The 25,970-nt window shown below is 43.9% G+C and overlaps 1 protein-coding gene across 1 annotated transcript; it reads right to left on the minus strand.

Annotated features, from left to right (window-relative positions):
* Positions 1–428: 428 nt before the first annotated feature.
* Positions 429–25,970, minus strand: mrc2 (mannose receptor, C type 2). The gene is made up of 29 exons (XM_061090314.1): positions 25,850–25,970; positions 19,448–19,855; positions 16,373–16,546; positions 16,051–16,215; positions 14,982–15,095; positions 14,655–14,798; positions 14,369–14,560; positions 13,379–13,533; positions 13,144–13,248; positions 8,542–8,657; positions 8,221–8,363; positions 6,826–7,043; positions 6,565–6,707; positions 6,378–6,474; positions 6,135–6,264; positions 5,908–5,940; positions 5,620–5,786; positions 5,131–5,299; positions 4,897–5,039; positions 4,652–4,760; positions 4,309–4,475; positions 4,099–4,207; positions 3,768–4,006; positions 3,500–3,662; positions 3,231–3,380; positions 2,850–2,963; positions 2,222–2,401; positions 747–770; positions 429–649 (listed from the first exon to the last, which is right to left on the minus strand). Exons 1-29 carry the CDS (start codon positions 25,968–25,970, stop codon positions 429–431), a joined length of 4,413 nt encoding a protein of 1,470 aa, XP_060946297.1.

Genomic DNA, 25,970 nt, shown 5'->3' on the forward strand with positions numbered 1-25,970 from the left:
AGGGAAATAAACACCAACCAAATATTTATGTTGGCACCAGCGTAAACGTTGAGGAGCTGTTTCGTAAAACTGACTTTATGTTGAACTTTTCCGACTGCGACAAAATGAAGTTCCCAGTAGATCCATAAATGGTCTTCATGGAAGCTTTGGGGGGAAAACTGTACGTAAAAAGAATGATCTGATTGGACTGGAGGGGAAATAGCTTGAGTTGTCTTGACAACAGAAAAGACAAGGGGTTCAATTATAAATCTAAATATCTGCTGCGCTCTACACAGCCCTTCAGCACTTAAAAAATCTTTTTTGGTTTCAAAAGAGACGACATAAACGCCACAATGGGTTTTTCCTTTTTTTTTGAGTCCACGCCTCTCCGGCGTGTGGTCGGCTCCAGCCTCGTGGCTGGTCGGATTGTCGGTCCAGGCAAAGCTCTGCTACTCTGGCTGCTCGTTCAGCTCCATGTCCGACACCAGGATGTTCTTCTCGGCCTGCTCGGAGAGGCTGGAGCTGGTGCGGCTGTAGCGAGCACCGTCGTACGACCCCCGCGACCCGACATTTCTCCGACGGTACAAGTAGATCACACCGACGATCAGCACCACCAGCACCAGGCCCGAGACTATGATGACTATCAGAGTGGGCAGATGGTCGTCCTCCACTGGGCAGAGACACAGGATGGAAATGTGGATTAGCAAAACACACAAATACACACAAATGGTGCACACACAAACACGGCAGCTGATGATCATACTTACTTGTTACAGCTGAGGTCTCAGCACCTGTAAATGGAAGATGGGACATTTTATTGATTAATTGATCACGATTTTCAGCAATAATTTATAGGGCTGTCAATAGATTAAAAAAAATTAACTAATTAATCTCACATTTTGAAATTCATTAATCGCGATTAATCGCGATTAAAAGTTTGTTTTTCTTCTAAAGACTAAATCTAATGAATTAACAAGTAATCACTTCAGACAGCCTGCATTTTACACAATGCTGTGTTTTCAAAGAGACTCAGGCCTATAACACCTACCTATAAAGTGGCAGCCAGGTCGTTTAATATCATGTATGATAAATTGTGTAAAAAAAAAATATTTAAAAATAACAGCTGAAAATATTCCCAATGTCCTTGGAAACAATAACACTGCTTCTTTCTTCAGTGAAACATCCAGATTAGTAAAAGGTAAAAAAAAAAAGTGTATTTGAGACACCATTACGAATATGTATTCTCCACATCGGCTTGAGTGAAGAATACGTAATTTACCCTCCACACCCGACATTGAACGGAGCAAACTGCGGAGAAGTTCTTAGGCTTAGTGAAACAGTTTAACTTTATTTTCTGTAACATACAACGGGACACAGTCACAGTTATCTACAAAAGAAAAGTTCCATATTACTAAACCAGTTTCATGCACTAAAATAACCATTAGAAACTAACTAAAACACTAACAGACAGAGCGACACAACTCACTCAGACCGGGGGAAACTGCTTCTGTGATAGTAAAGGGTGCGCTGCTACACTAAAACCCAGAAGTTCCTGCTGTGGGCCTTCAAAATAAGACAAACACGGCAAAATAAAAGAAATATAGTTCAGCCAGCGCTGAGCCAGGGTGGCAGCGAGCGGACCCTTGTTTCGCTGGATCCGTTTGATAACCTCCAAGGCAGAATTCCACCGGGTGGCAACATCTTGAACTAGCAACTCTTCCTACTGTCCTTGTGCAGTTTGCTGTGCTTTCATTCAGACGGGCTGTGTTTGAAGGGCGACGCTGGCAGCTTGCTCGAGGAGCTGAATTTTCTTCCGCACACCGGATGTAAACAAAGCTGCGTTAACTTCGTTAAAATATTTTATCGCATTAATCTAGGTCACAATAATCTCATAGATTAACGCTTTAACTTTGACAGCCCTAATAATTTATAATAATTTTTATTGTACTTCCGAGTGAAGTTTTTCTGTTTTTCTTTATTTGGAACCCATGCAAGGGTGGACATTCAGTTTATATCATTATTATATATATTATATAACACAATCAACGTTTCACCCTTTTATCAAACACTGAAAAAATGAAATCTTCTCTTGTTTCGTTGGCTCGTCTGCGAGTCGACTCAGACTCGACAGACTCAACTCAGATGATCGGTCTTCTGTGTGTGTGTGTGTGTGTGTGTGTGTGTGTGTGTGTGTGTGTGTGTGTGTGTGTGTGTGTGTGTGTGTGTGTGTGTGTGTGCTTACTGCGTGGTCGTTTGCAGATGACCCCGTGCGTGCGATTTCGGCACGAGCCCGGCTTCCACAGGCCGCTGTTGCTCTGGATCCAGAAGCAGGAGTTGGGAGACAGAACGGAGAAGGCCAGATCGCGCACCTCCCAGTTGGTGTAGGACATCTCTGTGTCCTCGCTCCACACGAGTCCACTACCTGCAGCAGGGACACAAGCACACACACCCCGAGACGTAAACACTCTTTCACTTCATCTGAAGGAGAGCACGTTGTATAGCATGAGTCATAAAGGTTTCCAAGATTGGCTTTAGTTCTTTCCATTAGCTTATCTAGCATGTTTCTGAGCATGTCAAATTATAAAAATTGAGTCATAGTAATTATGATGTTTAAATTAATTAACTTGTTGAAGATAAGGCCCCTCGCTATCACACTGAGAGAAACAGTCTTTATCATGTTTCCTCTACTTAATTAATTCTTTCATGATTATTCTGTAAACGATCTCATAATTAATCCAGTAAAATTGACTAAATAAGTTTCAAACAGAGCAGGATAGTTCAACTAAAAGTGGCACAAAACGGTAAAGTTTGGATTTAAACTTTCTGAAGGTTGATAAGTCTGCTGCTGTGGATGTTGTTTGAGGTTGGACCTTTCACGCTGATGCCCAGCCAAGCTCCGTGTGCCTGCTCCGCAGAGCTCTGGATGTGTTCCCACACAAATCCGTTCTCCGTCTCGTCCAAGACCGAGAGAAGCTCTGCTCCCTCTAGAAGAGAGGGAAAGAGAAAGGAAAGGACAGAAATGGAACAAACAAGAATTGATTGTGCAGGGAGCTTCACCAGTGGTGCGGCAGGCTCAATGAAACACTTCTAAATTTAGACATATTGATGCATCTGGTCAATTGTTTGCAGCGGAGAAGGTCAGAAGTGTTGCACTTAATTGGCTTTCAGTTCAGTGTCGTGAGGCCGTGCGGGCAAACGCAGCAGGAGTCTGAGAGGAACGGGATGAGTGTCTCCTGCAGCTCTCCCCTTACCTTTTTTACAGGACATGCGAGCGTCCTGCTGCAGTCTGAGTGTTTCCAGGTTGAAGGCATAACAGTGGTTCCTGAAAGACACCCAGCCCCAATCCCCGACAGAGTTGGGACACTTGCCAGGGTAGATCCATTGGTGACCCACAGGCTCGTCTGGCAGGGAGAAAAACATCAGGGATTAACTAAGTTTAGTTTAACTCATATGAAAGTCAAGTTTAGGTTTTTATAATGTATAGACTGTTGTATATTGGTGTTATTTTACAAATAAGTACCACTAATTTGACAGATTGCAGCATCAAGCTTAGCATCGCAGGGAGTCATGGTCCACTGCCCAGTAGTGGTCATGTGACCGCATCCAGCCATGAGATTGGGCTTCCCATCATTCCAGTTGGAATACGACACTTTCTCTTCACCCAGCCAGGTGAAGCTTCGTCCCTGAATCAAAGAAAGTATAAGTTGAGTATCACTGCCTCCTGTAGCGTGGGAAACACTGTTGTGACTCGTGTGACTCTAGTGATTAAGTTAAGTTCTCAGGCTCACTCCGTAGTTGTAGAGAGCCACCCAGGCCGGCCGGTGCAGGCGGTTCATCAGCAGCGTGAGGTACGCCTGCTGGTAGGGATCCTTCACCGTGGCCAGAGTCCCATTCAAAGACTCACACAGATGCAAAGCTCCGGTCCAGTCCAGGCGCTTCTCCACCACCCGGTACGTCACTCCACCCAACTCCACAGGCTTCGACAGGGAGGCAGGAATCAGGGCGGGTGCCGGAGGGAGACTTTGGTCTGAAGAAACAAGGTTCATCGTGCGTCAACACACTTCTGCAAGTCTCCAGTTTTAAAATCACACACGGTTGAGGTAATAATGAGCTCCACACCTTGATGCCTCTGACAAACGTAGCCATTAGTCTCCATCTCACAGGCTCGGGAGGCCCACATGCCGGCGTTCTTCTGCGGGTTCCCGTGAATCATCACCACGCAGTTTCCCTGAGAGGCGACAGTGACATGATCAGAACTGGGACAGAGGCGAGGACAACACCAAAGCATCAGAGCTGCGATCGGTGGGTGTTGTTGTGAGTGGGCTGTACCCGCGTCTTGTTTTGGTGCGGTCCACTGTTGTCGAGCGGCTCTCCGGGGCCCCAGTTGGTGTAGCTGAGCAGGCCGGCCTTGGCCCATTGGAAGTGACCTTTAGAGTCTGAGGTCAAACCCACCCAGAGGTCAACACTGGCGTTGTTCAGCAGGGTGGTGACGAAGGCTGTGGGGCGGAGAATGGATTGGGTCACAGTGAGCATGAGCGTGGAGAGACTTGGGTACCGAAATTCAGAAAAGGTTTAAAGTTAAGGACACGCAAGTGCATACCGATGGATAGACAGATAGATTGCTTGGGTCTAACCACCTCTCCTCTGTTTGTGAGGGTTCTGCTGTAATTACCTTGCTCCAGATGATTGGTCACCACTGCCAGCACACCTCCCTGAGTCTCACATCTCAGCTTGGACGCAGACCACGTGACCCGGTACGACTGATCGAACACCCTGAAACACTTCACACAATTCAGCTCAGGTCAGTTTGCGTCCGGACAATTAAAGGTGCATTAGATAAACTATTACTCTTTAGTTGCTATGCCTATCTGCCTGTTTGCTGTACAACCAACACGACAAACACACAATGAAATCTACCTTATGCTGATAGGACGCCCATTCATCCGGGCAGCCTGCGGGGGGGTGGGGGGATGATGGAGTCGGAGGAATGGTGCCTGTGACGTTCACTCTCTTGCAGATGGAGGGCAGGTCAGAGGGGCATTTCTGATCGGCCCAGTCCGCTGTTGGGAAGTGTCAAACACAAGCGGGCGTTAAGTGCACTGCCTTTTCATTAAGCCTCTTGAGGTCTCACATCCCGGCTGCTTCTCGTACCTTTGTTGGCCGACATGTGAACACATCTGCGATCACGGCTGAGCGGATGCGGCCTCCCGAGGGCCCAGGACACGTAATTGAGCACAGAGTGGTCAGACCAGCGGAATCGGCCGTCGTTTTCGTAGGTGTGAAGCCCCAGCCACCAGTTATCACCCTCTGCTCTCACCATCTAAAACGTGAGAGAGAAACTGTGAACAAGGCTGCAGTGACCTTGAATATACGAAGTTTGTTCAGAAAAAAGAAAATACTGCAGGTTTATACCACAGTGTTACTGTAAATGCACAGTTATTTCATCCTGAACTGTAGTTACACAGTGTGGTGGTGATGCAGAATGCAGACACCATAATTAGTGGTGATTTAAGGTCAGTGTATCACGTCGTTGCCCAGATTAAACTGGACCACTTGCAGACACCATCGTGATCAATTGCCTCTTCGGGTTAAATTAACTCCTATAAAGGATGATGAAGATTTTGATAAAGTGTCCAGTGCCTTGCGTAAAGTGCTGCCCAGGAAAGCGTCTTCCTCAGCTGAGTGGACGGACGCCAGCGAGGAGTCAAACAAGGAGCAAATCATCTGGGCCTGGTCCCAAGTGGTGCGCTGGTCAAAAAATTTATATTCAGCCTCCTGGAAGGGAATCCACTCGGGTGAAGAGGTGCCTGATAGAACACGTGGCGAGAAACATGGCCAGACATCACAGGAAGGTTTTCAAATACACACTTTTGAGATTATTTCATTACATTCAGTGGTGAAGTTGAAAGCAAAGAAAATATAACTGACCTTCAGAAACTTCTGGTTCCTTCTCAACACTACCTAAGAACACAGGTGCAAGGGAAAGGTGTGTTAATGACGTGCAACATGAGCCAGGAGGGGGAAATTACTTAAATACCACAAATCAGAAAACAGTATTTCAGATGTGGAATCTAAATATGTCCAGGACTAAAATACCAATTTCATCCACAGGACCATTTAAATATTCACAAAGAAAAGGTCTGGTGTAGCTGTACCTCTGGGGATCTTGCAGATCCAGTCCATCTCTGAGTCACAGTGCATGGCCAGCCACGTCATTGTGCCCAAGTCGGCCGCAGCACACTGCCGAATGTTGTAGTAGTACCGTCCGAAGTTCTGGTACGTGACCTGAAACACAAACGACAAACAGATTCTGTTTCAAGCATCATTTAAAAAAAACAATCTGGACAATCAGTTTTTCCCTTTTAAATTGTTTAAAGTGATATCTTTTCATTACTTACAGCCAATCCATCGCTCCACTTCCAACTACCGTTGTCCATGGGGTTCCTGCGGTTGAGGCCAATCCAAAACCAATGCTGCTCATGGTCCTCGGATTCCCTGTGGACCAAAGCTTCATCATCATCATCATCGTCATCATCATCACACTCATCATCATCACCTATCAGCTGGTCAGAGGTGCCCACCTACCCGAAGGCCTCATGGAGGACCTGTAGGACGAAGTGCTCCTCGTCCGAGTCGCCGATGCTCAGCAGGTCGGCGCCGTGTCTCCGGCAGAACAGGTGAGCCTGCAGCCAGCTCAGCTTCTGCTCCAGCTGCGAGTATTGAAACACCTGCAACACAGGTAGTGAAGAGGTTACGACACTTTTAAGCACACATCGTAAAGTTTAACTTCCCTGCACAGACCCTCCCAGCAGAGCGCTGACAGTGGGAAAGGTTTCTGGGACGAACCTTGTAGCAGTAGCGCAGGTTGCTGTTGCTCTTCCAGCCGGTGGGACAGGAGCCGCTGAGACTCGGGGTGGGCTGGGGGACGGGCGGCTCGGGGGTCAGAGACGTGTCCTGGTTCTGTCTGCAGATGAATTTCGCCTTCGATGACGCACAGTCCTTCACCTCCCACAGACCTGTTGCGAAGCCCGTCGCCATGGAAACGCAGCCGCCATGGACGTTGACTGAAATAGACACCGGGTGAAACATAGGTGAGTAAAGAGAAGAAAACAGGCCGCACTGATGAAACATGTGGAAATACAGGAATGATGAGGAAGACTGTGGACATTATCTTATGAGCCAGTGAACTCTATTGCTGTAAACTCTCTTACCCATCACCATTAAGGATCATATTTTCTAAAATGCTGTGTGGTCTGTTAGTATAGGGCAAACACATATTTACTTAAATAAATTAAGAAAAACTGTTCCTAAGGCTTTTCTCACAAACCTTCATGATACAATCACAGGCTTCAAAGTAAAGGTCTTGAGGTTTAATAATAATGATGATAATAATAAATCATGTCAAAATTCAACCAACGGTTTCTTCTACAAGTCAATCATTGTTCACTTATTTTTTGTATATACAGTCTATGGTACTCACCAGTGTCAATACAAAAACGATCATCCTATGACAAAAACCTTCAGTTAAAGTTTAACAACGTCGGCCTCCATCCATCAAGCCAATCCGATCGAAGTAACAGACTCTGGCTATAATCTATCCAGAGGTCAAAGTCCAAATATCTGGATCTATCAGGCCAGAAGACTTGCCTGTGACCAGGTTTTAAATGTCTAAAAGGTCTGGTTTCATGATTATCTGTATAAAAAGAACATCATGATCACATTTCCTGCCTCATTCCTGTGCTGCCGCCATCACAAAATGTCGTAAGACTGTTTCGCAATTTCCTCAATAAATGGTTCAGATTTTGATGCATTAACCTCAGAAACCCTCAGGTTTTGTCTGATGCGCTCGGATAATCAGCTTATCAATGCTTCTGTATAGAGCAATCAGCATATCAGCATTTAAAAGAAAACAAATCCAGAACAATCCAGCTTCTTCTTTGAATTGGATTAAATCCCAAACTTGCTCTTGTTCAGAATGGACCTCATGTTTTGGGCAATTGAAAATCCACAGCGATGGATTAGAGGAAACTATAATAATCCCCTCAGGGAACTGAACTCATCAACGGTAAAACAGATCTACGAGGTTTAAATAGATTTTTCATCAATATAAAATTGAATCTGATTCCTCATTTATATCCTTTACGACACCCTGATTTTGACCAAAAAAAGTTGCTTTTTTCATGTTGTTTGTTTTGAAAACTTAACCCAGAGTTAATTCTGTAAATCATGTTTTTGGGCTACCTGGCTCGTCCCGATTCCAGTTGGTGTAGGTCACTTCGTCACCACTGAGCCAGCGGAAAGAGCCGCTTTGATCATGGAGGCCGATCCAGAGGGAATCTCCCAAGCGACCAAACAACAGGCTGTTGGCGAAGGCCTGCTCGAACCTGCGGAGGTTTAAAAAGGGGCTTCAAGGAAAGCAAGCACTGACAAGGCAGACTGTGATGACTTTCAAGGTAAAGTGTGTGTGTGTGTGTGTGTGTGTGTGTGTGTGTGTGTGTGTGTGTGTGTGTGTGTGTGTGTGTGTGTGTGTGTGTCCAGGTGTGTGCACACTGCTGTACACACCTATTTGTAATGGTAACAAGGAAGGCTCCGTGGGCCTCACAGGATTTCCTGGCTTCATCAAAGGTGGATAGGTCTTCTCCCACCCAGTAACAAGCTGGACTGTGCCACTTCCAGCCCTGAGAGGAGAGGAAGAGGAAGGAAAAGAGGAAGAGGAAGAGGCAATTAGACAGATATGGAAAGTAACCACCTTAAGAGAAGAAACTCAGTGTTTTGGTGGATCCAGATCAGGGGACAGATACAACAAATTTCAATTTTTTGCACTTTTTTAACATTACAAGATTTTTCAAAATTTTCACCTTTTTCCAGGAATAATTAATGGATCTTAATAAAAAAAATCGAACACATTAAGGGAACAGATATCTGTGAGCGTGTGTAAACTTTGGGTGCAGCTTGATTGTATTTAAAAGGTCTGTGAGGCCTTGACAAAGGTGTCTGCTCTGTCCCATTCTGGATCAATAATTTGTAATCACTGTATGGGCTTCAAACTACAGGTGAACAGCAATTATGCTAATATAAATGTAAGTGCAGTGCTACATTTTAAACAGCTCAGTAGCAGCACAAAATAAGGGACTATGGCAACAACTAACTGGAGCAGTTTAAGGAAAACAGCATCAAATAACATTCAAATTGTTTTGGAGGGCGGAGGACGTAATCGCTCCACTTGAAACACTAACCACATCATTCCTTTGCCCTTAATCTTCCACTGAATTTCATTCACATCTGTTAAGAACTTTAAAACACATTTTGCTCACTAGCTGACCGACAGAAAAACAAGGGAAGTGAAAATTACAAACGATTTCCCAGAAAACAAATTACTTTATCACTCGCAACAGAAGTCAGTCCACTCGTACGACCGGATTTTATCCTGAATGCAGAATACAAAAAAGAACAAGTCTATGCACGCAGGAATAACTTTTCCCTGGCCTCGATCCCTCCTGTCGGCTCTTGCACTGTAGTCGTGGAGGTGCGCAGATGCAGCTAACACGCCAGGGGTCACGAGGGGTGAGATACTGAGTGAGATCGGATCGGAGAGAAAGTACAGCTTCTTGTGATAAGCTACACCTCAGGCTTTTTGCACAGTTTGGCATCTAGACAGAAACCTCAAATATTATACCTGCTGGAGAGGCCTGATCTCACATCTCCTTAAAATAGTATTACTCTTTTCTGTCTTTATTTTCTGCAGAACATCAAACATCTTGAATGCTTTTCCATGATTTCACCATTATGACCAAATATGCAAATGTATTTTCAACCCCATACCCTCAATTTGATTTTACAAGAATCATTTGAAAATATACAGAATTTTGATGGAATGCCTTGGTCACCGAGTGCAGTTTCAGGGTACATGCATTTTTTCCACAGACACCTGGTTCACCATGGCCTTTGACCTTTGACCATTGAAATTGAATGAGTAATTTTTTTAGTCCAGGTGACACCTCATCAAAAGTTGAAGATATTCCCTAAAGGCACACAAGGGGCCAAAATATGTTTGTTGTGTTTTGAGGCCACCGTGACCTTGACCTTTGACCTTTCACCACTCGTATCTAACCAGTTGATCCGTCAAAGTGAACATTTATGAGAAATTGGAAAGGATTTTTTCATGATGGTCATAAATTAACAAGGCCAAAACTAAGAGGTTTGAGAGGTACCAGAGACCTTCACCTTTAACCTCTAAAATATAATCAGCTTATCTTTGAGTCCAGGTGAATAGTTGTACAAAATTTAAAGAAATTTTTCCAAGGTCTTTAAGAGCTGTTTCTTTTACAAACCAAACATATCAGAGAAATCTTCACCTTTCACCTTTACTGGCACAGAGGCATAAAACCGACAGACAGTATCACCCTAAGCCTTTTTTTGAGTTAAAAAATTATATTTGTAATTTCAAATCCAACAATCTCAAAGAAATCTGGTGTACTATTCTGCAACTGTGTCCTTAAACATTAACAAAAATGAACACAGGAACCGAGGGAGTTTGCATTTTCATTATTTTCGGCCCCCCCTTGTGTCTGAGGGGCCTCAGCAGCTGCTGACACCACAGGCTGACTCCGACTTTAGCGATCAATCTTTTTCTGATCTCACTGTTTATTCGCACATGAACCAGCTGCGTTACCATCATAATAAAACCACTATCCTTGGTAGGTAGATGGAAGAAAACAATAGTGTTAGGAGCTGCTGCTCAAAATGACCGTGTCGCAATAATGAGCAATCTGTTGTGTTTTTTGAGGAATGAGCTCAGGATGGGGTAAATGGTTTTGGGGATCGTGTGGTTGGATGTTGCAGAGACGGTCAGCAGGCTCCCATTGTTGTTTCACATGTTGCGTGTAGTGAGATCATCTGCTCGAAAACAAGCCGTGCCGCCGCAGGGCCCTGCAGCGTGCGCCATGCCAAATGACCCCTGTCACATGACCACCCATGACGCCTCGCTCCCCGGGGAGCCGGGTAAAGATTCATTACGCCAAACAAATGGTCCATCCATACAGGGATCTTTGTTGAGAGCCGAGCAGCTGAGATCCAGCCCAACCCTCAGCTTCAGATCATTTGCATCATGAGTCAACACATGAACACACAAAGATGTAACACTCCTTCATATATAAAGACACATACTGTGATATCTTTTCTCACTGTGATAGTCCCCTGTAAGTCACACATCACTGATAAAGAATCTACTGAATTTAACGTTAACGATTTTCAGGAAGCAGGTAGAAGTCAGGTATGATCTGCTGTATAATCTCATATGGAGAGAATTAAGTAGTGTGGAAACAGAGACAGATGTAGATGGATCCTCCAGATGTGGTTCACTTCATCATTTGGGAGAAGTAGTGGGCGCCACAGTGCACGTCACTGTATGAAGTCAGTGCTCTTACTGAATGAAGAAACAAACGTCTCAATTTGATTTGTTTTTACTTTCGCTTTGACTTTTTAAAATTATGCATGAAGTCAAAGTACTCTGTGTGTGTGTGTGTGTGTGCAGTGTTGGGGAGTAACGGAATACATGTAACGGCGTTACGTATTTAGAATACAAATTATGAGTAACTGTATTCCGTTACAGTTACAAATTAAATAGATGGTATTCAGAATACAGTTACATTGTTGAAATCAGTGGATTACATGACGGTACTTCTCTGTTTCACGAGTTTAATCACTGTCTCGTAAATCCACCGGAGGCAAAGCCCCCAGGAAGCAGCTGGAGACCAGGGCTGCCGTAAGAGCGCCCGGACCCCGGCGGCGTGAAGAAGCCTCACCGCTACCCGCTCGGGACCGTTACAGGCCCCGGGACCTTGGCTCTGAGAGAGTTCCGTCGCTACCAGAAATCTACGGAGCTGCTGATCCGCAAGCTGCCCTTCCAGCGCCTGGTGAGAGAAGACCGACCTGCGCTCCCAGAGCTCCGCTGTCATGGCTCTGCAGGAGACCAGCGAGGCACGCCGGGTTCACACCGGACGCTGAAGCGACGCTAAAATAATATCACCCGTTGACCCAGTAGTATAAAAGCATATGGTCACTTGTTGCTCCAACATTAACTGCAACAGCGTCCCAATTTAATGTCATCCATCTTCAAGAACTTCTCCGCTGTTTGCTCCGTTCAATGTCGGGTGTCGAGGGTAAATTACGTATTCTCCGCCCCCCCCCCCCCCTCTCTTTATTTAAAACTCCAGGACAACAGAAGGGGAATACAAACTAGACCAAAAAATAAAAAAATAGACCCGACGCCGAAACGATCGCTGCACGGCGCGAGGCAGCCTTGGCGCAGGGGGGGGTTCAGCCTCCGGTGAGACCCGCACAGAGGTGGGAGTGGATGGGAGCCGGACATCCAGCGGCCCGCAGCATCGGTGGAGAGAGAGTTTAAACTGCTGCTGCTCCACTGACTATAACAACGCCGCAATCATACACTTAAAAAATGCAATACAAACCGGAAGTATTCCAAGTATTCAGAATACGTTACTCAGATTAGTTAATGTAATGGAATACGTTACAGATTACATTTTTGTGCATGTATTCTGTATTCTGTAACGGAATACGTTTTGAAAGTATCCTTCCCAACACTGTGTGTGTGTGTGTGTGTGTGTGTGTGTTGTGTGTGTGTGTGTGTGTGTGTGTGTGTGTGTGTGTGTGTGTGTGTGTGTGTGTGTGTGACCTCTCTAGGACCTTGCCCACTAAAAACCCTGTCCTTGTCAGGACCAATTAGATAGGGGAAAAGGTTTGGGTTAGGTTGCTCACAATGAATGAAGTCAATGCAGTGTCCTTACAAGGATAGCTGTTTAAAAAAACTTATTTTAACTCTTCTCTCTTGTCTTTCCAGTGAGTTTGCAGAAGCATTGAGAGTGTGTGTGTGTGTGTGTGTGTCTGGTATGCCTGTTAAACCTCCAATATTAAGGGAGTGATTTATGTTACAGTTAGAGGCTCAGGGCAGACGAGTGGGCCGGCGGACGGGTGAGAGCCGGGCTGCAGCTCTGGGAAATGGGGTCAAAGGTGAAGAAATGGCTGAAATATTATAACAATAACAGTAATAGTTATGTTCCCCTTAACATTGCAGACTGTCAGCAGCTGGAGTGAGATCACTGATCTGTTCTCAGCAGAATCTTCAAGAGAGGAATAGAGCCCTACTTGTTTGCACTCTTGGTGTTGAGGTTTCCCATCGCTCTTTGTTCCTGGCTTCTTACAGATGGAGGGCAGGGTCAAATTACAAGGGCTGTCGTCCCAGCGGCCGTCCTGCACATGCAAGCAAAACACAAACCAAACAAGAGAGCACAGCTGTTGAATATATACAGATGGAGGAGAATTGCTGACAGTCGTTTGGCTTTGGAGAGGGGTCAGCGTGAGGGTGAGGGTGGTCACTCACGAGCCCCCACATAGAGACGCAGTCCTCTTGGGTGTTGCGGAAGTTGTTGGGTTCAAACGGGTGCCAGTAGGTGAAGATGACTGGCGTGTGGTCGGTCCACTGGAAGTCCATTTGCATTACGGTGTCATGGAGCCCTATCCACAGCTGTTCGATGTCTGACAGATAACACACACAACACAAGAATGCAGTTATGGAAGAAGTTGGCTTAAAAATAGGATTAGGGCTCAAACTATGGCCTTCATATGAAATTCTCACTTTTTCCAAGGGGTTCAAGAATGAAGTTGGAGAACATCGATGACCTAAATATTTGATTTCTCACTTCATGTGCTGTTAATCAGCTCAGGAAGGAAGCTGGAACTGTCTCGGTTCCACTACATTTGAGCTTGGTGTGAAGACATCGGCTAAAAAACACAACATAATCTATATTTTTACCTCCGTCAAGAACACAATTATGGACGGGATTACCACGAAACATGATGGAAGGATGTGGTTTGTGTCAGGGAGTTATGTGTTCAGGTCGTCCGTCCAACCGTCCCGACATTATCTGAAGAACTTCTAGAGGGAATTTCTTCAAATTTTGTACAAAGATTCAGTTGAACTTGAATTTAGTTTCAAACACTGACTTGAATTTAGTTATCAAAGGTCAAAGGACAAGGTCACGAACAAACAAATTAGAGTTGTAATTGTTATTATAGATGTGAGTGTGTGGCCTTCTCCTGACCCACTGTACTTCCGAACATTTAAATTTTGTGTCTTCGCTAAGCCCTTTTTCTTCTTCTACATGTATACAGTAAATATTAATACAAATATTGTACATTTCACTCCGTCAATCTAAAGAGAAGATTAAATCCCTGTGGAGCAGCCATAGAGCTCTAAGAGCAGGTAACAGAAGTCCAGTTTAAGTTTGAAACACAAATCTGACATGTCACAGTGAATAAACACAGACGAAGTGAAAAGGGAATGTGATTTGCTATAAAAAAAAAAACTCACCTTTTTTCAAGTTGTGAAGGATGAACTCCAGCTCAGGTAGGGTGTGGAGGCTGACCAGGTTGGCCTCCATCTTCTGGCAGGTTTTCTGAGCCGTATCCCAGTCGCTCTTCTCTGAAGTCACCTTGTAGCAGCCGGCCTGGAAGGCCTGCCAGCCCATATCACACTCGTACTTCTTATCATCTGTCCAAGAATCTATGGGAGCAGAAAAAACAATCGAGCTGTGGACATTGGCACCGTGGCTGGATTGTTACTGCTGTGTTTTACTTGAATGGACGAATGCACAGACCTGTAGTGAAGGGGTCCAGGGTGGCATTGGGCCTCTTCTTACAGACATACGGCAGAGCACCAGAACAATCGCGGTTTTGCCAGCGACCTGATGACTCAGTCCTGATCACAGCACAGTTCTCCTCATCTTCATGACTCGGCTGATCTGAGGATGAGACACACAACCCATCAGAACGTCTCTCAGGTCCTCGATCGAAGCACACAATACTCAACAGTAAAAGACTGTGGCTGTGTTTATTTGAATTAAAAATGAGAAGGCCTTCTGTGGGAAGCAAATGTTTCCAAAAAAATATCAGGCTTCAAGCTTGACTTTGTTTTCCAGGCTAACCTTGTTCCCAGTTGAGATACTTGAGCGGTGAGGAGTCGGCCCACTGCCAGCCCCCGTTGATGTCCAGGTCATTGAGGCCAATCCACAAAGCAGCGCTGTAGCCGGACAGAAAACCTATAACAGCAGGACAATACCTTTCTCAGATGGTTTTCTCTCTGCACTTTTGAGAGGGAGGACAGAAAACAAGGCAACTTTTGCAACACTGCTTTCACTTATAGGCTGAAGAGCCTCTCAAATCAGTGAGGATTTTAACTATCAACACAGGATTGAATAAAAAACAAGTAGTTATGTAAGAATAGTGAAAAAAAAGTGTGACGGGAAGATCGAATAAGCAATCCAGACAGACAAATGTTTGCCTGTAAAACGTTATGCTGTAAGCACTGACTTTTGAATTTGTCAAAGGCAACCTGTGAAACTAAAGATTGTGAGGTCTCACAGGAGGTCTCACAGGCCCCCAGAAATAATTAAAGTTTCAAGAAATCAAGGTACAAATCATCAGTGATTCTGAGAGGAGAGGGTGAAAACTGAAAATTAAATTCCAAATGATTTCCCATTTTGTATAGTGTGTTAATAATGAGTTGATAGTAGATTTGCAGTTATGTTTTGTGATTTGTTGCTGTTGTCTGGATTTGCACTTCAGGGCCACCGTATATTTTCTCCATGTTGATTCATTTGTTGACATTTCTGATTTATTTCTGATGTGTTTTTAGTTTTGCTGTTGTGCTTTCTTATTTGCCATTATTTTTCTGTTGTTGTGTTTTTTTTTACTTGTTAATCTGACTTGCACTTCTGGGCCACCATAGATTTTCTCTTTGATTTTTGCCTCATATTTCTGAAGTGTTGTGTTTAGATTAACAGCTATATTCAGTGTAGAAGCAACATGTGTACAGACAGTGATAATTGTTTATATATCGAGGATTAGTTAACAGATAAAATCAACAGGAAGATTTCATGGAATAGATTCAGACTTTATCAGTACTGTGTCACAGAACTTGTAGGCAAAGGGAAAAAAACACATTTATTTCAGAAGCTTCAACAGATGTGAACACCTTCTTCACACTGACGTTACCATTGATTAAGGTCTGCTCATGCAGCTTGGTGATGCTCAGCAGGTCTGCCCCCTGCTGCTGGCAACTGATCCGTGCCTCACTCCATGACAACGTAGCGTGGATGTTAAACTGGTAACAGCTGTCCGTCAGCGGGTCACTATCCCAGAAGGTTTCACAGCCGCTGCCTGAGAGTGAGGAAGAGACACGAGGAGTCAGTCAGAGCAGAGGAGAAAGTAGGAGGACACCAGAGTTGACATGGCTGAAAAGAAGCTCAGTGAGATAATAGGGTTCCAGTGAGCTGAGAGATGTAACAGTCCTGGAACTGACAAAGTGATCACTCACTCTTAACAGGACAAAACCCCCAGCTCTCGTCCTTGCCATAGTCAAAGGTGGTGGCGCACCAGAGGTGACCGTCCTCCCGGCCGATACCGGTGCAGCTGTGGAACCACTGGTTATCGTACAGGAAGGGCAGGTAGCAGGGGCGGCCGTTAGAGCTGCCCTGGATGGTGTAGATCTCTGTGAGGAAAAGAGAGGGGGGGGGGGGGGGGACTGTAAATCCCTGACTAGCTTGAGTTGCCTAAAGTTATGGCTGCGAGCTGTGCTGAACTGAAATACCTTATCTGTTTTCTCAGCGACTCGTATAATCAAACAGAGGATAATATTCCAGTCAAAACAATACAGTCAACCAGTGGTCAGCAGAGGGAGGGGCAAACAAATAAATAAAGGCAGGTTATGAGGAAAACTCAATATTTTCTTTTCTGAAGTTTATGTGAAAATTGAATCAACAGCTGTGGATGTGATCCCACACTGCTTCACAACTTCCTCATATAGGTATTTTGTTATTGTTTTCATCGATATACATTTCATTTAGCTGACGCTTTTATCCAAAGCGACTTACAATAATTGCATTCAAGCATGACGCTACAAACCCAGAACAGCAAGAATCAAGTAAGTACAATTTGCTTCAAAAAAGCCAAACTACAAGTGCTACATGTAAGTGCCATATAAGTACAACTAAACTTGTTTTTTATTTATTTATTTATAATATAAACATGACTATTGTATCTTTTGGAATATTTGTATTTCAAAGCTGGATCTTTGAGCAGCTTTTTAGACTACTTTAAAGGGACTCTTACCTTTGTTGCATTTGAGAATTACAGCACATTCAAATCATCCCGCCTTCCTCCAATGCCCCACCCCCTCGTTCCCATCCGCGGTGTTTTTTTGAAGAAAATTTATTTACAAGCAGACTTAACCTACTGCCTCCGCGCACGCACGTGAGTTTTTGTTTACCAAAGCAATGGATTCGGTAAGTTATATACATTTACATTCACATGCCTTGATGACGCGGGCCCGAATGCGCCACAAGAAGCAGACGGAAAACCTGCATGTCCATGCAGCAAACAGACAGGTCTGTCGGCCAATAAGGTCCTTCGGTCCGAAGAATTTTATTGGTTGAAGTTTTCACTAAATATTATGAGAGTGAAATAATTGTTTGTTTTTACTCCTGGTGGGTCTGTCTTGCATTTTAGAGTGTCATTACCTTATTAATACCAATTTAACCTTATCCAAAAAAAGTGTAAAAATGCAACAAAGGTAAGAGTCCCTTTAATGACCTCCATCATTAAGGTTTCGTCTGTTTGTTCATCTGTTATTTAGCAGGAATACACACAAACAACCAAACAGATTACCGTGGAATTTGGTGGAAGGATGTGGTATGGGTCAAGAAAGAACTATTACAATTTTTTTCCACATCCGGATCAGAGGCAGGTAAAGTGAATTTAACTGAGGGAAGATATCGCGCTCTACTCTGTGCTATTCTAGCTTATATCGGATTTCTGCAGTTTGACAAAATCGTCTGAGGTCCCCAAAATACAGGAGTCCATTTGTTCTTTCCACCAGTGTAGTTTGGTGTGAAGAGAAGGCCAACAGTGACGGAGAGAGAGGGAGAGAGAAGGGGAGAGCTGGAGAGAGAGGGGGAGCCTGGATCTGTAGTGTTACCAAAACACTTTAGGCCAATGGAAAGTAGGGCAGACATGTTAAATGAGGGAGGAAAGATTTCTGAAGCTCCCTCCCTGACTTCCCCTCCGTGCTCCACCACTGTCTGGCTGCAGTGGAGCTGCTCCCCCGGTTGACTAATGTCAGAGGTATTCCTCTCCAGCTTCGAGTTGATTCCACAAAGAAAACTTGCGAAGATCGTCACATGAAGGTTAAATATGTCATTGGATCAAGTTGCCACAAAACAATGAAATAAAAGAGGAGAGGAAGAATAAAGTATAAAGTATAAGGAGAGTTTCTGGTCTTATATTCTTGGCAGATCTGGTTTTAATCACTGTCGAGCTGAAAGTCGTACAGCAACGGCGAAGTTTGTCAACGAACGACCATGACATTCGATACGGGTAAGAATGGCACTGACAGCGGAAATGAGGCTTAGCTGCAAACCACTGTGGTCAGATTTAATCCGGAGTGAAACTATAAATAAATACAAATATAGTTGAGGGCAAGGACAACTCTGAGTGTTTACTGGAGTTTACAAACACCGGCAGTGTTTTGCTTGGCTTTCTGACTGGCAGCGAGCCGCGTGTCCTGGAAGATTCCGTCACAGCAACGTCCAGTTGATCAGAAGCAGCTGTGGCGCCCGCAACAGTAAGACTATCTGCCGCAGAGAGGCAGCACAACACACGGGGAAGGAGCAGCTCATTGGTCAATGCAGCCTAATGGGAGACGAGATGTGCAAGCCCTAACCCTAACTCTAACCCTAACTCTTACCCTTACCCTGTCTGGTATGTCATTCCTCGCTTTTGTTTTGCTGTATCATTTGTATATTTTTTTGATTTATAATTACTTTTGAAGATAAAATATGTAACAATTCTTCATTAAATTGTCTAAAAACAACTGGACCCAGTTGTAGTGAGAGTTATATATTTTGTTGTATATCAAAAATGTTTTCAACAACATTTAAACCCAGATAAATCCCCAATACTTTTCAAGGTTATGGCACTTTCATTTTGGTTGCCTTTTTATTGTGTCTAATCCACTTTACTTATCTGCTATGACTACCGGGGAAAGTGGCAAACGCCTACAAAAGTGAAATACATTGCCTTATCCGTGAAAATAATTTGCGCCCATGATTCAACACTGCTTCACTACGTCATCAAACTTTATCTTTGTTATTGTTTTGATTGCTAGGCCCAAAATGATCTTATATGTTAAAATTGTAAGTTTTATTTGGTTTAATGAAAACAATCACATTCATATTCCTATTCTTTCTCTTACCATTTTCTATTTAACATTCAGCATTGCACAGGATTTATGGTTTGAAAATGTTAATGGGAATCTGGAAGTGTTATTATTTTTAAAACCTTTTTGGATAAGAGAGGTAAAGAGAATAAGAGCTACTGTGATCCTGCTTCTTACCACGATACGCTTTGGCACACAGGTCCTCCTGCATGCCACCATGCAGAGTCCATTTCAGCTTGGAGGGCGAGGAGGCGGCGGAGGAGTTCAGAATCGACGGCGAGGGAAGGTAGTTGTTGAGGTTCTCCAGCATCTGGCCACAGGTCCATGTCCAGCGTACTCTGGGGGGCTCCCGGTCGCATGTGTACACGCCCAGAGGAGACTTGTCCGACTTGGAGGTGAAGTTACCGGTGGTCACTCCCAGGCAAAGTGAGGAGCCCAGGTTGAACAGGCGTCCTCGGGTCACCCACTTCCAGCGCTGGTTGTCGTCCTCACAGGATTTGGACAGGGCGAGGGAGTGATCCTGCACCCCCAGGCACCCGCCGGCTCCCTCATGGAAGAAAGCAAACTCATCAGAGTCCAGTGTCTCTGTGGAGAGAGAGAGAGAGAGAGAGAGAGAGAGAGAGAGAGAGAGAGAGAGAGAGAGAGAGAGAGAGAGAGAGAGAGAGAGAGAGAGAGAGAGGGAACCAGTAGTGTGAGTCAATAATGCTGATGAAAACAGGATCCCTAGTTAGCAGCTAGTGTGGCAAGAGAAGAGGTCAGGGAGAAGATCGATATCTCCATTACTGGACCTGCTGCTGGGTTGCAACTAGTTTGAGTCGTGGACTCTGACGTACTTGCACTTCAGTGGTATTAATCCTCTAGTAATCCTGTAATAACCTTAAAATCCTGAATACACATTATACGACAGGGGTCTCAGCAGGAAGTTATTGAGATGACATGCTATTAACAGTGAAAGGGGGCTGCACATGTTTTTAATGTTAGGTTAGGAATCAGGGTTGAAGTATTTCACAGTGCATCTCAAGAAAATATCCCCATTCCCCGGTTTGACCTGGAAAAGCCTCTCTCCTTGTTCACTATACAGCTTGTGGTGTCTATTTCTTCTGGGTTAAACTGCGGAGAGAGCGGTGCATGAATATGTGACGACACCATCATGGGAATCAGTACAGTGACTCATACATGCATTTGACTCTTGTAAGCGAATGTTAACAGGTCTGAATTTGATTAATTTGATGAAACTGTAATGGCCCTCAGGGATGAAATGGTAACTGTTTTCACGCTGCCGGCTTCTCACCAAAACACACTGATGTCTTTTACTCGGGTCTGATTCTCCGAGGAGCTATATCTGCTTGTGAGGTGTTACCCACAGAGCCTTACAGTACTCTCCTGCATGTTCCCGACACCCAGAATAAATAAAGATGTTAACAAAAAATAGCGAGTTACTTAAAAAAAATGTGTTGAACTTGACACATCCGCAGCAGTGGCTGGACGCCAGGCGCAGTGACTGGAATTTCGGGAACAAAACCCGACACCCTTTCTCCATAAAAATATGTGGTTTTCCTTCAGTTCTGTTTTTCTTTTCTCTCCTTTTCTTTTTTTTCTTGCAGGATTTAGAGATTGGCAACCAAAAAGGCCAGGACTGTGAATGTGCTGGTGTGGGGTAACGATTGTGTGTGAAGTTGCAAGACAGGAAGACAAAGAAATATATTTCAGGCCTGTAGGAGTGACTGTAAATTGAAACAACTTTGGAAAAGAAAACATATCCCCAACATAAACATGAAGCTCCTCTCCCTGACGTGAGATTCAGAGGAGAGACAGTAAGACCCGCTCCTGTGAGAGGCCAGGAAGTGGGGAAGGTGGGAAAGATCACTGGGCATTTGCTTGAAAAACACGACTCTCATGTGTGGGTACTCCAGTCCGCTCAATCCCTCGTTTCCTACCCCTCAGCCGAAACACTCCAACCTCCTGCGCTGCTTTTATAGACACACAGACAATGGAGTCTCATCAAAGGCCCCCATAAAAACAAAATCCCTGTAATCTGGAGGAGACGACCGACACGCCCCCCTCTCCTCGCACTCGGGCTCTGTGGTCGAGTTTCTCAGAAGCAGCGTTAGCTCGTTTGGTCTACAGCAAACACTGCAACACAGCCTCGGTGGCAGAGCGGCTCCGAATGAGTTTGAAAAAGTGCTCTGTGTATAATCAGATATAATAACCACCCTGTTCTTTTTATAAAGCCATCCATCCTCCACTAATACCCAGCTGCTGGGCCTGTTTGCAGCCAGTTTATTGTTTTAAACTTGAAAGACTCAAATCAGAGCAAGTGTGTTTTCTGACAGGGACATCAGAACCTTTGAATCCCCAAAAATAAAGTGTGTCAAACTAACACAAACTATCTTTCTATCACGCTGATCTGTTCACATCAATGCAGGACTGAGGAAAAAGTCAATAATCTAGAAAGTCCCACCAGTCTCCTTATGAGACCACATAGAAATTGACTAGATCCAGAATCTGTCCCCTGAGTAGTTTTCGTAGCAACGCTCTATGAATTCAACAAATCAATCAAATCAACTCCCTTTCTTCCGATGTAAAAAAAAAGTGTAAAAATAAATCAAGGATCCACGCCTTCATCCGGATTCACACCAAAGTTAAATGGCATCTTCTTCGCATCCCAGACCCTTCGTAGAATGTCATGGTAATCTGTTGACTGGTTTTTGTTTCCTCCTTGTTGGAGGTAAAAATGCGAACACCTGCAGCAGTCCCCAGTGAACTCCTAAACCTCACTGACCTCTACCAGATCAATACATTACCGTTGATTTATTGTATAAATATGTTCCTTGATTAATTAAATTAATTGTCAGAAAAGAGTGAAAATCAGACTCCCTGTTCTGATTGGCTCTGCTCTGCAGCTACAGTGTGATTTGCCACGACAACCAATAAAATGGTGATACGCTGTAATCTCAGCTCAGGATTTAGCTACAAGTGAAACCCATGTGGATATTTGTTTAGCCAGACACTTTACATGCCAATAAATCAGTCACTTGGTAATTTTCAAATAAAAGCATTTGAAGAAAACAGACCACAAATCGGCTTTTCATACTCGAACCCCGCTTGTAAAAACCAGCAGAACATTGTGTTGAATCCACTTCAGTGTGCGGATGTGAGGCTCAGTATTAACTACAATATGAGACGTTCCTGGTGAAAAGCTACAGAACCACTCGACAACCTGAGGCTTAACTTCCAGACAGCAAGAAGCAAATTCAAAAAGAGGTTTTAATGCCAGTCGGCGCGGGGGACACGATGGGATGTTTGATGTGAGAAAACTCCCGGGCAATCAGAGAGAGTGCAGAATTCCAGATTAACTTTAAGCCATTGAGCTCTGTGAAGGCTCAGCCACAACAGCTCTCCAGCTGTGATCTCATCCTCTTCTCTGCCCTGTCACCCCCTCTTTTCCTTTTTTTTTTCTTCCTCAACACTGAAGACAGTTTTCTGCTGAAGAAAGAGGCCGAAGCCCACGGCCAAGAACAACCAGCAATACTCGCCAAGAGAGGCCGATATTCCCAGAACCTCCACCTCCTCAACACAGTCATCTGTTGCATCAGGTTCGAGAACAATACTTAGGACTGTGGGTGATTAATCAATAGCATGTTTTTTTTTGTCAGATATAGTCTTATAAACTTTTAAATTTCACCCTGTTTGGTAGGTGAGTGTGACTCATTGTTGCAGCCAGATAATTACATTTCAGTACATTGTTTTGTCCCAACATTCCTTCTGTATATCTGATCTAAAGATCTAAACTGAAGCACATGCAGAAAGAACTGCTCTTCAACTGGTCAGAGTGACACGGCGACAAACAACAAACAGGCAGGAAATTCCAGCCTGCTGTGTTTGTGTCTTTGGTGTTTTATGGTGGCCTGGCCTCTGAGGCAATCCAGACCGTGGATGGGTTTTACCTCATCCAAGGAGCACAGGGGGAGAAGAGCGAAGGGGGGCGATTGAAGAAAAGGTTATATTTGCATTTTGCAGCCACACTCAGAAAAAAGAGCTAAACCGGAAACCTTTGGGAAAAAGGGCAAATCAAATTTAGAAAACAGAGTCAGACTGAGCGCACACTGTCGAAAACTTTCCATCACTCCCACACTTATGCACAGTATAATGGAGATAACACCTTATCATGCTGCATGTTTAAGCATGCTTGCAGCTCAGGAGGAGCAGACCGCACAGCAGATTAAAGGACATCTTACTTTACTGTCTGGGAACAGGAGCTGCTATAGAAACAAAACTGTCATCACGATAAAAATCCTCATTTCAGTTGATATCGATTAATGCCAAAGGATGATTTATTAGTTTAAATGTGTTATACCTCTCACCATACTTGTGCAATCCACAAGCATCATGGTGAGTTATATTGATCTACATTGAACTTATATTCAGATAGTTGTTGTGTTGTCACTCGTGCTGCCCAACTGGAGACTCAATGTCATCCCACAGCAGTTCAAATGTCTCTCAATCCCAAATAAACTCTTCTGCTATAGTTATACACCAGGATCAAATTTCATATAAATAATCCTGAGTATCATCACTGTCACAGTTCAGCTTTCCTTCATTGTTTGCCACGGACGAATCAAAGCAGAAATCTTTTCTTTTGATCATAAAACAGTAGAAGAAAGTTCACAGCAACAAGCTGAGCTGCTGCAGATTCCAGATTATATATATTCACTGTTAAACTCTGGTGGGCGGCAAAAGAAAAGAACAAATCCAAAGAGACAATATTTCGTAAAAACAAAGGAACCAACCCTCGTCTCCCTTTGCAGCTCCACCATTTGGTTTTCGAGTGATGAAAAGAGATTCTCAGATTTAGCAAAAGGGGAGTTTGTTGGCAGATCATTTTAAAATGAGCCCTTGATGTAAACAGCTTCAGATAACTAAGGATCTGTTTATTTTTATGAGAAGGGAGTGTGAAGAGCAAGTGTGTAAACCCACATTGACTCACTGTTAAAAAATACATGATAAATTAGCAAGATAACTAACCATGTAAACAACGTTAAATCCTTCTTAGAGATCAATGTGACTAAATGACAAGAGATTAGAAAACATGTGGTTAACAAATTTGTTATATGAAAGCTGCCTGTGTTACGATGACCAGAGGTGACCTAGATTTTACGGTATAAAATAGTTCAGTAGTGACTCTATATTAACCTTTATCTGTTTATGCACATGTATCTATACACATACGCAAATGTACAATAACAATCTGTGTAACATGGACATATTTCACATGCAGAGTAGAACCTGGATTTAAGGGACATATCGCACAGACATATTGCAGCACATGTATAGAATAAGTCAATAGTTCATTGTATATTGTTGTCTATAACATTTATATGTTTGCATCTTATTTATTTGGATTCTGTCTCTTTTTTCTCTTACTATCTTCCTCCCTGTGCAACCACTTGTCATGCTGCTGTGTCAAATTGGATTTACACTACAGGGGATCGATGAATGTCTAATCCAATCTGACTGTTTTAGTTATTTCTATATAAATACACATGCATGCATTTATAAATGCACATTTACAATAACAATCTGTATTTCATGGACACATTTCACATGTAGAATCTGGATTTAAGGGACTTGTTGCACATGTAGGTCTATTTGGTATTTTATTTACATCGATTCTGTTTCTATTCTCATTGTATGTCTTACTATATTTCTCCCTATATATATATATGCAGTTTCAAATTGAATTTGCCCTATTGGGATCAATAAAGGTTCAACCTATTCTATCTTATCTAATCAAATGCAATGCCCTAAAACAATTCATGCAGTCCACTTCATAACACAATTCCCTCACACTGCAGTGGGAAAGTCAATTAAAGTTGGTTCAAAAGCTGTATGGATTATGAAAGTGCTCTCAATTTCCAATCTGATCTTTGCCAGTAAACATAGTGTGGGTGGCTTGCCCCTGCACCCCCCATCCCATAACACTGTAATGACTGTAGTTGCTGTTCACTGGACTGAATGTGTTAATTGCAGCGTCTAACAGGATGTAAAGGTCACATCTGCCCTCAGGTTGTCTGATGAGGCGTCACTCCACGTCACTTTTTTTTTTTTTTTAGTGTCGACATAAAAAAAAAGAAAGAATCCGGAACAGAACCAGAACACAAAAAAGGCGAAAGAGGCCCCTTCACCTCGCAGCTTTAAATAAACTTTTACGCATAGAATATAAATCAAAACAGATAAAGTAGAAGCCTGCAGCCCCAGCTCCCTCCCTCCCTCCCTCCCTCCTCCTCCCCCCCCCCCCCCCCCCCCCCAGCTTCTCCACATCTGTTTCCACTCACTGCTCGGACTTTTGGTTCGTGGCATACCAAAGCACCAAATACGCACACACACGTAGAGAGAGAGGGAGATAAAGAGCTGCTTTTTTCCCTACAGTTTTATGACAATAAATGGTTGCCTGAACTAAAGCATGCACGATAGCTTCACCGTGTGGCCCCGTCCCCCCCCACCGCGCACACACACACACGCACACACACACTTTAATCAAGAATGAGATTTAAAGCGAGAGTAGAGATCTTTACGCACCGGAGTGGCTCCTCTGCAGCTCCACACTGAGGAGGAATAAATATAAAGTGCATCTGGACAGGAGAAGTTGCCGGCTCGTCCATGTTCCCCTCGGTTCCTTGTTTCGGTCGCTGCCTTGCAT

Source organism: Limanda limanda, chromosome 17 (assembly GCF_963576545.1).
Source record: "Limanda limanda chromosome 17, fLimLim1.1, whole genome shotgun sequence".
In the NCBI taxonomy this organism is placed as follows: domain Eukaryota; kingdom Metazoa; phylum Chordata; class Actinopteri; order Pleuronectiformes; family Pleuronectidae; genus Limanda; species Limanda limanda.